This window comes from Lichenostomus cassidix, chromosome 1 (genome assembly GCF_008360975.1).
Source record: "Lichenostomus cassidix isolate B80296 chromosome 1, HeHo_3.0, whole genome shotgun sequence".
NCBI lineage: Eukaryota > Metazoa > Chordata > Aves > Passeriformes > Meliphagidae > Lichenostomus > Lichenostomus cassidix.
In genome coordinates this window covers 68,091,658-68,105,238 of record NC_139479.1, presented here as the reverse complement: position 1 = coordinate 68,105,238, position 13,581 = coordinate 68,091,658, and the positions used below count along the sequence as shown (strand labels likewise).

General features: G+C 40.5%; 1 protein-coding gene across 4 annotated transcripts in view; it reads left to right on the top strand.

Moving 5' to 3' along the window:
• Positions 1-13,581, top strand: part of MTUS2 (microtubule associated scaffold protein 2) — a 262,109-nt gene that overhangs the window by 188,058 nt on the left and 60,470 nt on the right. For all 4 annotated transcript variants that reach the window (XM_085062168.1, XM_085062149.1, XM_085062144.1 and 1 more), the window contains one exon: positions 11,263-11,424. In XM_085062168.1, the coding sequence (XP_084918294.1) occupies positions 11,263-11,424 (162 nt within the window). The remainder of the gene's footprint in view (positions 1-11,262; positions 11,425-13,581) is intronic.

Here is a 13,581-nt window from a genome sequence, read left to right as displayed (position 1 = left end):
AATTACTTTTTTATAACTTGTTTAATTTCAGTGATACTGTGATGTAATGTGCTGACATGGCATAGCATGACACCTGCCCACAAAACCCACTCAGAGAAGAATCCCTGATGCCAGAACATGTGGCAACACCACTGGGGTGCTGCAGTCAGATGAGGCATTTCATGCCTGGCTGCCCAGGCTGTGTTTGCACTCTGAAGAGTAGATTTTCTGAGTAATCAGGCTGGTATCCTTCACATTTACAAGCTCAGCAAGAAATACATATCTGGAGCATAAATGGTATCATAAGACCATAATTTATAATAAAAGTGTTAAAAATGTCTGACCAAATAATGGTGTATAGTCCTTATTTTAATCTTGACACTGGAATTTGGAGGTCTTTGTTGCTGATTCCCTTTTCATAGAATAGCCCAGGTTGGAAGGAACTCTATAGCTCATCTGGTCCAACATTCTGTGGAAAAGGGAGCCTAAATGAGATTAACTAGCACCTTGTCCAATCACATTTTTAAAAACGCTATTGATAGGGACTCCACCACATCCCTGGAGAGGTTGTTCTAGTGACTGATGGTTCTTAATGTAAAAATTTTCTCCTTATGTTGAAATGAAACCTCTCCCAGTGCAGCTTGTCCCTTCTTGTCTTCTCTCTGTGGCTCCTTGAGAAGTGAGAGTCTCTGTTGTCTCTGTAGGAGCCCTTCAAGTACTGGAATACTGTGATTGGGCCCCTTCTAAAGCTAAGAACTAGCTTTTTTTTATCTAAAGATAAGAGCTAGTTCTTTCAGTCTTTCATCACAGGGCACCTTCTGGAGCCCTTTGATCATCTTTATGGACCTCCTCTGGACCTTCTCCATTTTGTCAGTTTCATTTATTTCATTTATTGTATAAAGGTGCTGCCACTTTAAATAAGCTACCTCCTCTATTTAACCTTTGTGGGTTTTAACAGAATTTTAATTTTGTATACCTTTAAGAGCTTTCATTTTGTGAAATAGATGCAATTAAACATCTGTTCACTGCAAAATGTTATGGGTCAACTGGTTTAAATTACTTCAGTTCATAGAAATATAATTATAGGTAAAACACTTTGCAAAACTTATTTAGCTGGATCACTAGGTCACAGCATTTAGTATCGCCAGTTGCAAGATTAGCTTATTGCAAAATAATTGAATTTTGCCCAAAATTATCCACTGAAGGCATTGCTTTTAGTAAACATGAGATAAGGAAAAATTTTAATAGTCACATCATTAAAAATTTATGTTTATTCTCCATGGATAATGCCATTTATAATAGAAGCCCGTTTTGCTTGTTTTTCTCTCTCCTGGTGGTTTTGAATTGCAGTTTTACACCAAGGCTCATCATAACTGACAATATTTATTTAAAAAAACAAAAACACCTTAGGTTGATCGAACAGGTTAAGATGTCTTGTGAGGAAAACTTTTAATCAGCAGAATTCTACAAGTAAAACTTATTTTTGGAGTCTTAAAATATACAGTTTAGCCAGTACATGTTAAAAATAAAGCTTTTCACCGAAAAATGTTGAAACTCTGGACTACACAAAAAATTTTGTCCAGGTTTTTATTTTGCTATAGATTTTGTTTCTCTATGACATCCAAAATAGCCACAAAACACAGATCCAGACAGGAGTCAGCCCAGAGCAGCACTGTACATGTTGTGCATTGCTTACATAGGAGTTTGTGGAAATTAGCTAGGAAAAGCAGTTTCTCATGTTTTTTCTTGAACAGCACATTGTCCAAGAGGATGAACATGATCTGAGCACAGCCAATGGCTGCCCTGAACAGTTTAAAATACTCCCTGTCTGTTTCCAAAGCACAGCTTTTTTGCTTATCACCACCTTTCTCCTCCAATCAAAGCACTGTTCAGCATTCAGGGGAGGTTCTGCTCAGCTGCTTTCATCCTTCATACTCTGAAATGGAGACATCCGTGGGTTTGAAACTCCTTCAGGCCCGAGATGGTGATTAAGAATAAGTACAGTGACTTAAATTTGAATGTGAAATTAAATAAGAGTTAAGTTCCTAAGCAGCTTTGAGGATCTGTGCCTGAGCTCATAAAATGCAATTAATTAGTGACTAACTGGGGACTCTCTAAAGCTCTTCCATCCTTGAGGTTTCAGTATGACATCTTCCCTCCTTAGCCTATATTGCATGCTCTGAAGTCATCATTATGCCACATAAGGAGTCAGACACATTCACCAGCTCTTTGATCTAGCATAATTCCATGTAAACCCTAGCACACACGTTGTTGTGGGTTTGGCAGGGAAGGAGCAGGACTGAATGGCACCAGACCTTAAGCACTGACAATTGTGAGGGCATTGCTTAACCTCTCCTGGCTGCTGAGCTGTGGCAACCAGCATGGGTTGCTAAAGATGATGGAAATTCATTATCGCCGCTGGAATATCATTAACACTTTTTCTAAGGATTATATATACCTTTAGGTGTCAAAATACTCCAAGCCAGTGTTCAAGCAAATTAAAAGCAGCAATTCCAGGGAAGAGGCATTTATTGATGACAAAATGCTATGAGGGCCAACAGATGTCATTCCTTATAATAAGGCATGTGGCTCTAATTTGGCACTTCTTGCCATCAGGAGGAACCTCTTGCAGAGCAGATGTCACTTCTAATCCTGTCTTTCATGGGTGCCTGTGCCCTGCTGGAATTGGTATGCCAGTTCAGAAGCAGGCTCAGTGCCATCAAAGCAGATGGTCATGAGCACAAGTCATGCTACAAAACTGGTGCTTCTAGAAGTGTGGGTGCTGAGACTGAAGGACTACCCAGGAACATCAAAATCTTTTTATGCATTCTATGCATTTCTAAAATTCCCCCTAAGTAGGCTGATATGTGCCATTAGTGCTTTAGTGGTCGTAGAAAATAAATGTTATCTCCATCTTCTTTCTGGTTATTTTAGATTTTTGGCCAGCCTCTGGTGGTCCTGGGGGTCATTCTGGCAGCTGAGGGCATTGGATCATATATGTATCTTTGGCAAAAATGCCATCAATGCTTGGTGTTACTTTGAGAGCTCTACAGCACCTGGTAATTGTTGTGGTGGGGAGGATTACCCTGCTGGGCAACAAGGGGGAGAAGTAGCCCTTGGATCTGTATTCATCCATCTCCTCTGTTAGACAGGGCATGACTGTGCCAGACAATACCTGAAGTAAATCTGCACTCCTGTTTCAGTTCACATACTTTTTGCTTGGTGTAGACAGTAGCGTTTTGTCTAAAACATTCAGCCTAGGTCAAAATTGAAGACAACACTTCAGTTGCCCTCACTGGGATCAAATACAGTTTTTCTTACAAAATCAGCCTTCAATAACAATTAATTTCAGTAAACTTGCTGAACACAGGAACCCAAAAAGCCTGTTGCTTGGATATAGCTACTTATTTACTCTCCCAAAATGAACCTGCTTAGAGGAATTTAAATGTTTAACTGATATGTAATATGTTCTTAACTTGTGTCAGCAAGAAGAGCTTCCAAGATACTGTAAGTATGTGCTTGCCTTCAAGTCTATCTCAGGTTTTAAGGACCAGCCCTTGCTACAACTAATTGATAGGTTTCAGTAATTACAGAGTGAGATCAGGTTACTCTGATCTGATCTGTTAGAAATCTTAATCCATATGTCTAGAGGAAGCTTACAGCAGGTGTGTTTCTCTCTTTTCACTTAGAGAAGCAAACATTTCCCTGGTATGTAATTCTACCACTTCAGCTCCTCAGAGTACCACAGGAGACACTTCAGTGGAGTATTCATGATGTGGGATCTTTCTTGTCACTGTGATCAGTCATACACTGAATAAGGAAAGTTTGCAGGGAAGATTTGGTCATGAATGACCTTTGATGATTCAGCTCCAAGTAGTGCCAGGAGATTGCCCTTTCAGAAGGTAGATGCACAGTGATGTCTGAGGCCCATCTTAAAATGTCTGTGCAGTCCAGGTATCTTTGGAAAGATTCCAAAAACCTTATATTGTCCTTTCAGACAAATATTACAACTGATCAATGAGATGCTATGCTGTCTTCACTCCATGTCCTATGGGATTTTAATTAGCCATCTATGCAAAAGCTCTCAGCTAGCCAAGCAGCTGTACAATCCACCAGTGGTAGGCAAAGCTATCACCAACATATGGTGCGACTTTATTACATAATAAAATGATCGTCTTTGCTGATAGAGATGTAACATTTCACCAGAACCCAAATAAAATCGGCTATGTGATTCCGAAGTCTGTCACAGTCAGCCAGTTGTCTGCAACTCCCAGTAACACAAATAAAAATTTTACTTTGTGGTGAAATTTTCACCTTGCCCAATGAGGCTTGTAACACCTCAGCAAAGAGCCATGTGCATGGCTCCACTCAAGTAAGAAATATATTTAGCTGGATTCTAAAATACCTATTTTAATTGGTGATGTGAAATGAATTAGTTAGCATTGATACAAGGAGGTGTATCAGCAGAAGGTTGTATTTCTACTCTCTATTATGTATGAAGGACATTGATGTCTTAATTAATCTAGATTTCAAAAACAGAAAATCATGTAAAGGAAGGAGCTTCAATTCCACTTGACAGAGGTAAAATAGTTCCACTTTTCTGAAATACACTTTGTTGTAGGTGAGGCTAAGCTGAATGACCTCATTTGCCAGTGACATGGAGCATATATGGTCCAGCTCAGTGGGTGCTTCTTGGCTGCAAGTCTAGCTGTGCTGGTGAGCAAAGGTTAGCCTGGAAGCCAGGCTAAGTCCAGTCTCCTGATCCCTCACTTGCTTCTTCACACTGTGGCTGTGGTTCTTTCTTTTCTAACCCTCTAAGAAAAAGCTGCTATGATCAGCCTTGGTGGTGTCAGGATGAGCCAGCCTACAACACTTGGCCAGCTTTTATTTAGCAGCATAAATACAGTCTGATGGACCAAGCCTCAAATAAAGGCCATGTCTGCAAGGACATCCTGCTGGAAGTAGGGTTACCAGAACTGCCCTGGCAGCTCAGCTGCCACCTGAGTTAGGAAAGCACAGCCTGAATAGCTGCTGCTTCCCTCTGCCCTGCCAGAAACATCACCTCTGTCTTTTGCTTGCTTGGATCAGCTGCAAGTGCAGTGAAGGGCTCACAGAGGTGAAGGCAGAGCCTGCCACTGCATTTACACAGAGCTGCTTTTGCAGCTCTTCTTCCCACCCTTCAGGCACCCAGCAGCTTTTTGCATGGACAGATCCAGGGGACCAAAACCATCTGACAGCAGGTGTCAGAGGAGAAAGGTGCTTGGCTTTAGGATTGGAGGGCATGAGCAAAAGGACGGACATGCAGCAATCTCTTACAGATGTGTTAGTGTACAAAAGCCATGGCTGATCCACAGCTGTCATTAATCATCCATGATGGCACCAAACTCCCTCCCTAACAATAAAGTGGCTGCCTCAGAGGTAATCACTGGCCATGCAAAGACCCAAAGCTATGTAAAGCCCTGAGAGCTGGCTACTGTGCCAACAGGCACTGTAGATTTGGCTCCTTATTTTGCTGGAAATTATTAACCTGAATTATTAACCTGAATTCAGAATTCAGGTTTCACTTTTGAATGTAAAGACTTCTGAAAAATCAACTTTCATAAAGGCATATGGTCAGGCACAAACCTCCTCTAAAATCAATATTTTACAGGGAATTGTTCTCAAACAGCTTTGAGCCAAAAAAAATGCAATGGAAAAAAACCAAACTTTGAGTTAAGTAAGTTAGGCTGATGTGGACATCAATTCTTAAGCATCTTCCTGTTCTTTATGGAAAAGAAACCTGTTGTGGGCTGGTCCCTGATCATATTGAAATACATCATGTTGGATTTCAAAACAGTGACCCTTAAAGTAGTGAAATAAAAATCTTGGCTGGCAGGCTTCATATCTGGTAATCATTCTGTAAAATTTACTTACCACTTCACAAGTGACAGTCAGGAATAAAGAATGGGCATTAATCGAAGAATGGGCAAATATTCCAAGTTAGTGAAAAGTGTATCTTGCAGATTTTGGTTTTAAACATCACCTGATTATTTCCAGTAGTTTAGGTATTTTTCTTATCAGATCATTTCCCATGGCAGTGATTTTGAATTTCACTTTTTGCTTGTATATGTGCTTGAAAACCGGGGCACAAAAGTGCAGCCTAGTAAAACCCAGAGGACTAGTACATCCGTGTGTTTTGCAGGTGAAAAAAGGTCATTCCAACCTCATTCATCTTCAGGTTTTCCTGCTCTCTGTCTCTGCTGTTTTCTTGCTGTGTGAATTTGAGAAGTGGCTCAACTCCTTTTTTAAAGCCTCTTGAGTTCTGTTACTGGGAAGTGATTTAGAATTGCTAAGTGGTATCACTGATGTAACAACTAGATGTGACTTCATTGTCATTAACTGGGCATCAAGTAGTGTCCAAGGATCTTTATACGGTCTTCTTATAACCCTGGGTAAATGTTTGTCCTTCAGTGAGCATGCACAATGCCAGCACAGTGTTCCAAGTGTCTTGAGTGTGATTACAACTGTGCAATGCTTGACCTGCTGTGAAGAGCTGGAAATTCACTGTGTCAATAGGCTTCACACAGCAGCCCACAGGACAGGGAGCTGCAGAAGCAGCTGTACTCATGCTTTTAACACTCTTCTGCAGTTTGTTTGTCAGCAAGACAGAGAGCTGTAGGCATTGTCAAACAAGCTGCTTTTCTAGAGAGGATGCAAGATCTCCAACAAAAGGAGACTTTATTGCCCTTGATTGCTGACGGGAAATCTGTAGCTATGGGGCTCCAGAACTCAGCTCTTCCTGTCGTTGTCTCCTCTCAGATCAAGATGTGCCACACAACATGGGCTAATTATCTTCTCATCAAAGGCAGAATTCTCCCCACTTGCATTCCTGCTGGTTTTACAGTTATATATAATATCATATGATACTTCCATCCTTTCTGATAAGTATTTGTAAATAATTTCAGAAAAGGAGCACCTACAAGAGGTACAAACTCCTAGTGACACATACAAGTGAGCTGCTGCAGGGCAGGGCCAGATGGTGAAAAGAACAGTGACAGGTATGGAAGGAGAGAGGTTCAAAGATATCTAGGAGCCAGTGGGATTTTTGTTGTGGTTTTCTTTGAACATGCAGTTTACAATATCTTCCCAGCCCTGACTTCTGCGTGTCTACTGGCAAACAAGTCTAGGGGAAGGGTGGCTGCAGCTGGGACTCTCCAAAGTAACTGCAAGTCTTCAAAGGAATATTATTCTGTTCTGTATTTTTTTCAGAAGCAGAAGAGTAGGATTCCTTGGGGCTCACAGTGAGATGATAAAAGTGAGGCTGAAGGCCTTTAGCCCCAGCAGATCGTTAATAGTCTGTTAAACACTCTACTGCAAAGTCAGCAGTGCTGCTCCTTGTAAAGCACAGAATCTGCAAAAATACAGGACCTTTTATGTAGCAGCACCCAAACATCTCTCCAGGTGCTTCAAAGGCAAGCAGAGTGTCCCCTGGTTAAGAGAGAATGCCAAAGTAGAGGAGTAGGAGGGAAGAGGTACAATACAGCCAAGGATGTTGTCAGCTGGAAACTGTTCACCCACTGCACATCTGGTGTTTCTGTATGAGCTTTTACTGAGAAATAAGAGATGGTATCACAGAAGGGCAGATGCTACTGATTCACCTGCTGCAGATAACAGTGGGAGGCATTATTTCCTGACGGACTAACAGGTACCATCTGATGAATAATCTTTCTGATTTTCCTATAAAATGATTCCTTGAAGTAAATGAAAACTTTTCCTCCTAGATCATGAGGAATATATATTCTCCCAGGTCTTTAATTTTATTTCTTCTTTGAATGCTATCTGAACTCTGGAATCCAGCACTATGTGTAGCAAGGTGAAACTCATCTCTCTGCTCCTGGGGAACTAAATGCTGCCCTAGTGATATCCATGGACGCGGCAAACATTTGCTTTTTGGGCATATTATGCACACGTGTGGTTATATATAATATCATATGATATTTCCATCCTTTTTTTGTAAATATTTGTAAATAATTTCAGAAAAGGAACACCTATAAGAGGTCCCTCTTTCTGATCTCCATCTAGGAGTGAAGAGCAAAGTGGGAGATAATGTCTCTTATGTTAAACACTGACCTTATCTCAGCAAATCCTGGGTGTATTGATACTGCCTTTATGGTGAGTCAACTTTGGTTGGCTGCCAGACACCCACCCTCCTGCTCTCTCACTGTCTCACCTCCTGTACAGCACAGGAAAGAAAATAAGGTGAACAAGATCATGGGTAGAGATAAAGACATGGAGATCACTTACCAGCTGCTGTCACAGGCAAAACAAACTTGACTTGGAAAAAATTATTTAATATATTAACAAAATAGAGTTGAATGGTGAGAAACAAAGACGAAACAAAAAACTAAAATAGCTTTCCCCCACCCTTTTTTTCCAGTCTTCTCCCTTCCCAACTCCTCTGTCTTCTCCATCCCGTATCACTATGCAGCATCACAGTGGGAGGAGAATGGGGGTTGAGTTCAGTCCATTACAGTTCCTGTCTGCCATTTCTTCCATCTCACACTTCTCCCTGCTCCTGCATGGGCCTTTACCCAGGGCTGCTCTCCCTCAGGATAAACCTGCACAGCATAGTTCTCATATCCAGGGACCACAGCTTCCTCCAGGGCCCTGCTCCTGTGAGGTCTCTCCATGGATGCAGCTTCCTTTTGGCCAGGTCCACCTGTGCCAGTGTGGAGTTCTCCATGGATTGCAGTGTGGATATCTGCTCCACCATGGTCCTCTCCGCAACCTGCTCTCCCTGGTCTTCTCCAGGTTCTGTAGGGAACACCTGCTCCCTCTCAGCCCCTGCACTTTTTCCCTCACTCCTCACTGTAGGGCAGTGTTTTGCCCTTTCTTAAGCACATTCTCCCAGTGGTGCATCCCTCTTGGCTGACAGGCCAGGCTGTGCCCTGCAGTGGGAATTTTGGGAATTTCCCGAAATTTCTGCTCTTCCATTTCAGGAAGCATCTGTGCCTGATACAGCCCCCGATGCAGGCTGCCTGTGGCCTCAAGCACAGCAATACAGCTCATCTCCCTGACTCCATTTCTTAATAAAAGATCAAAAGCTGCATTGCTTTTTTCCTTTGATTTTTTTCATTGGAGAGGTTTGTCCAGGCACGGCACAAGATGCGTGGCCAGCTCTCTCCAGGCACTGGCATTTCTGATCCAGGGATCCTGTGAGGCCATGTCTGTCATCTTTCTCACCCACTCATTTAAGAAGTTAGGAGTTGCTGTGTTTGAGACAGAAGTGTTTGTAGCTGGCAGCAGTTCATCTTCAATACTTAGAAAAACTTTTCTTTTTTTTTTCTTTTTTTTTTTTTAATAAGAGGTTATGTAACTCCCCATGGCACCTTGTACTTCAATGCAGGAATTGCTCCCATTTGGTCAGATTTGTGAGTTGAAATGTTCTCCATATAATACATTTTGCAACTGAGAATAAAGGGTTTCCATTAAAGAGCACTTGAACAACATTTCTCTGCAAATAATAAGAATAATTTACTCTTCAAGGTTAGTGCTTCTGCAATTGAAAGTTTTAAAAAAATAGCTGAGGACAGAAAAACATTTTCTACAAGTTGTGCTACCCAGACTAACTGGGTAAGCATATATATGAGAACATTTCAGGAATAACTTCAACAGTGTGATGCAGAAAGTCTGAGGTGGACACACATGCTGCAGCATCCCCCTGGCACCTGGCAGAAGAGATGTCCTCGTGCACAGCTGCAGAGGAGTTGGGGCTTGGCTGGTCCAGATTTTCTGCTGATGTGACTTTACAGAAACCAGCAGTGTTTTGTCAGCAGATAATTTAGCATATAAAGTTAAATGTTTGTTACACAGGTGAAAAATCCATGTGGTTTGGATATTCAACACCAGCCTCATGTGCTGAGGGGTTGTTTGGTGCACAGCTGTGTAAAGGTGACAAATGCTTCAGGTCTCTCTGTTCCTGTGTAGAGTACACTACACTGTTTTTTTGAATTTTTAATGTTGTTTGAGAAAGGTCAAATATGTTTGTAGAAGTCCATTTATACTGCAGATACACACTTTAAATTAAGATTTATATGCAATCTTAGATTTATAAGCCTCAAAGACACAGCAAAACTTGAAGCTGTTTTTCCAGAGCCAAAAGGTATATTCTTCCTTTGTCAGAAAAGAGGATTTTCTTTTCCAACCTGCTATCTTTTTCCTACTAGATTTTCAGTAGGAAAGGCAAAAATGAAATCTCTCCTTTACTTGCACACTTTCAAGAAGCCTCTGTCATAAAAATACTGGAGACTTGGACATGCCAATTATTAAGATAATGCTATCATTTTCCTGCAGGCAGTACCTAACCAATATTCCATTGTATCTTTGTAAAACAATTGAAATAAAAAATTATAGGCTTTTTCTGAAATCCCTTGTATTTCTTGCTGCTATCACCACTCATTTTTTTCAAACAAAATGTTCATCCTTTTGCAAATGTTCAAGTCCAGATCTGCAGTAATCTTTTGCTCTTCTTAGGCCTTGTAGACAGATAGGTAAAAAAGATGTCCCAACTTTGCCTTTCTCATATGTTAAGAAAATATTGTTTTCCTTATGTCTACAAGGAATCTAGGATGTCATTATTACCTAGATGGCAAATGCAGGAGGACACCAAACCCATTAAAAGTTTTGAAAGCGGTCAATATAAGGTGGAAAACTTGGTAACCTAATATTTGTTATGAGAATATGATTGAAGTGGATGTGAGAGTTAAGGCAGAATTTTTTCTTTGTTTTTTATCTTATTATTCAACTGTCTGAGTGTGATTTGAGGGACTCTTTGTGGGAAATCCCAACTGAGCAGGAGAATTTGGAATTTTGCACCACTGAGCCCTGCTATTCCCCTTCATTTCAAACATCAGCAGCTCCCAAGTGGTCGGGTAAATGTGTTGTCTGGCTCCTGTAGCAGCTACAAAACCATAAACAACTCCTCCATACAGATATTTAGGAATTCCTTGGTTTCTTTATGAGCTTTGTAGCCACTTACCTTTATGGAGCTAGACCAAGAGGAGGCCTAAAAGTTCCTGTTGGAATCAGACTCTAACAGCTGCCAAGATTTAGCATTTAAGTTGCTGGGAGCTCATTATTTCTACCTAAAGTTTTATACTGGACAAAGTCTGTGTAACTTAGCTCAAGTTGCAGTGAGAGCATGTCATTGCAGATTGTAATTACTGACAGAAGTTCAGTCTGTATGCCACACTTCACATACATTTTTTATGGACTGATAATTAGTGCAATTCCGGTCTCCTGCAGGTTCCAGCGTTGGAAATGAAGAGCAGACCACCACTAGGGCACCTGCAGCTTCTAAAGATGCTCCCAAGGGCAGCAGCAAGAGCACAACGCAGGTATCGAGCAGCACAGCGACTCCGCGCAGGAGCTTACTGCCAGCACCAAAACCTGCCACAGCACCTGCTGGTAAGTGCTCCACACTTAAAACACCACCTGCCTTAAGCCAAGACATTTGCTGTGATGATGTTTTACTCCTTGCTTAATTAATTTTCATGCCATTCTTGGGCCCATTGCCAGCGTGCTGATTTGGACGTTTACTGTAATCTGTTTTAAACACTGTCAACAACACAGCTATAATGTCATTTTGTGAGCTGTGTCTGGAGTTGAAGGCATTTACTGTCCCTAACTGCACATGCCAGAGATTTAGTGTATATATTGTTGGTTCTCACCAAGCAGCTTTTTGAAAACATTGCAGTGCTTTAGAGACCAAAGCATTCCATTGAGCAGATAATTCATTGCTAGGTATGTTTGCAGTGATGAGAATATTGGCCTCTAGGTTTGAACAATCTTTGTTTTTTTCACTCAGAGAGGCAGAAGGAGGCAAGAAAATAAAGCAAAAAAACAACCCTAGTCTTGTTTCCAAATTGTTTCCTTGCTTTCTCTTTCCTTCTCTTCCTTTCCTAAACTCTCCTTCTGCTCAATCCAATTATGTCTCAAATGACCAGTTCCATCAAGTTCAATTAGATCTAACAGTTTAGATTACAAAATAAATAATTTTGTGTCCATCACCAGGCTTATCCAGTCTGACACTTACTTAATAGTGTTTCATCTCTATATACTTCCCACTGGGTTTGATAACACATTGCAAATGGTGCTGGGAAGGGAAAATCAGTGCAAAATATGAGACAAATACTTTATTAATTACTGCTCACCTGGTTTCAAGGTAGATTTTGCTGTTGTAGTGGTCTGACCTTGGCTGGACACCACGTACCCACCAAACCGACCGGACAGAGGGAGAAAAATACAATAAAAATTTCATGGGTCAAGATAAGGATGAAGGGATAACTCAGCAATTACCACATCATAAACTTGCCTGTTTTATTCTGGAAGGAAACTAAACATGGAGCCAGGATTACCTGTCTGTTTTGTGCAAAAAGTCAGACGCAAACAGGGGCAGCTGACAAGTTTAGGAAGTTGTTATTATACCCAACAGACATAAACAAAAGAGACTATGATAGCCCAGGGTTCTACTTTAATTTTTTATGAGCCAAGTTAGCAACATGTATCTATGGCCAATTAATGATTTTTTTTTTTTTAATTTAAAACAACATCGTGGTTCCTCACAATGCTAAGTATCTGATGGGAGCAAAGGTTGAAATAAATCAAAGAAATTATGACGGCAAGGTTTTTTTAGCAATTCTAATCTTGCCTCTCTTGCAATTGCATATGAATACTCGGTGTAGATCTAAATGTGATAGAGACACCTATAGAATATAAATTTTTCTTTAGGTATCCTTTGGACAGTAATTTCTATAGGCTTGACGTTGCATCTATATTTATGACCTGACGAACCTCCTGTGCAAGACACTGCAGTTCCTAAACCAAAGTGCTTAGAGCACTCCACAGTTACAGCTGAGGGGCACAGGCACTATGTGTATTTCATACAGAATATTTTATGAAAGGAAAAAGGAAAGTAATTCACAAAGAGGATGGCAGTAATTTAAAAGTAAATAATATTTCTGAAAGAGTGCAATATCAGGCAATGTAAAAATTAGGTCTATATTTCAGAGACGTACATGGTTTTGTCTATGTATGAATAGTAAATTAATTAAAAAATGAAAATATCTTCCTATATTAGTGAATCAAAAATAACCATCAAAAATCACATGAAAGCTTTCATGTATTAAATGTCACTTGAGAAGACCACCTGAACTGTAAATTTTCATTGAAAAAAAAAATAAAGAGACAACTGCTCAAGAGAGATTATACTCCTGATATTTCACTAAAAGTGCTTGTGAAATAAATTGGACCACAGGGAATAAAAAAATATTTAATTAATGAAAATGGGCTCCTTTAGCTGCTGCTGTTCAGCAGATGATGCTGTGCTTCAGATGATCAGAAAAGAATTCTGGCATGGGACAATAGCAGTGGAAGATCGTTGTCATGCAAATTGTTTTGCAGGCATGAACTGGTGGCCTTTCAACTGGTCTATGAAAAGAGTGCACTTAATTAGGTTTCAGTGTATTGCACAGCCCTTTTTATATTTAGATGACTGTCAATTTATAGAAAAGGGGGGGAAAGCACATACCTGACTAGAAAAAGAGAGATCTTTTAATTTCACTT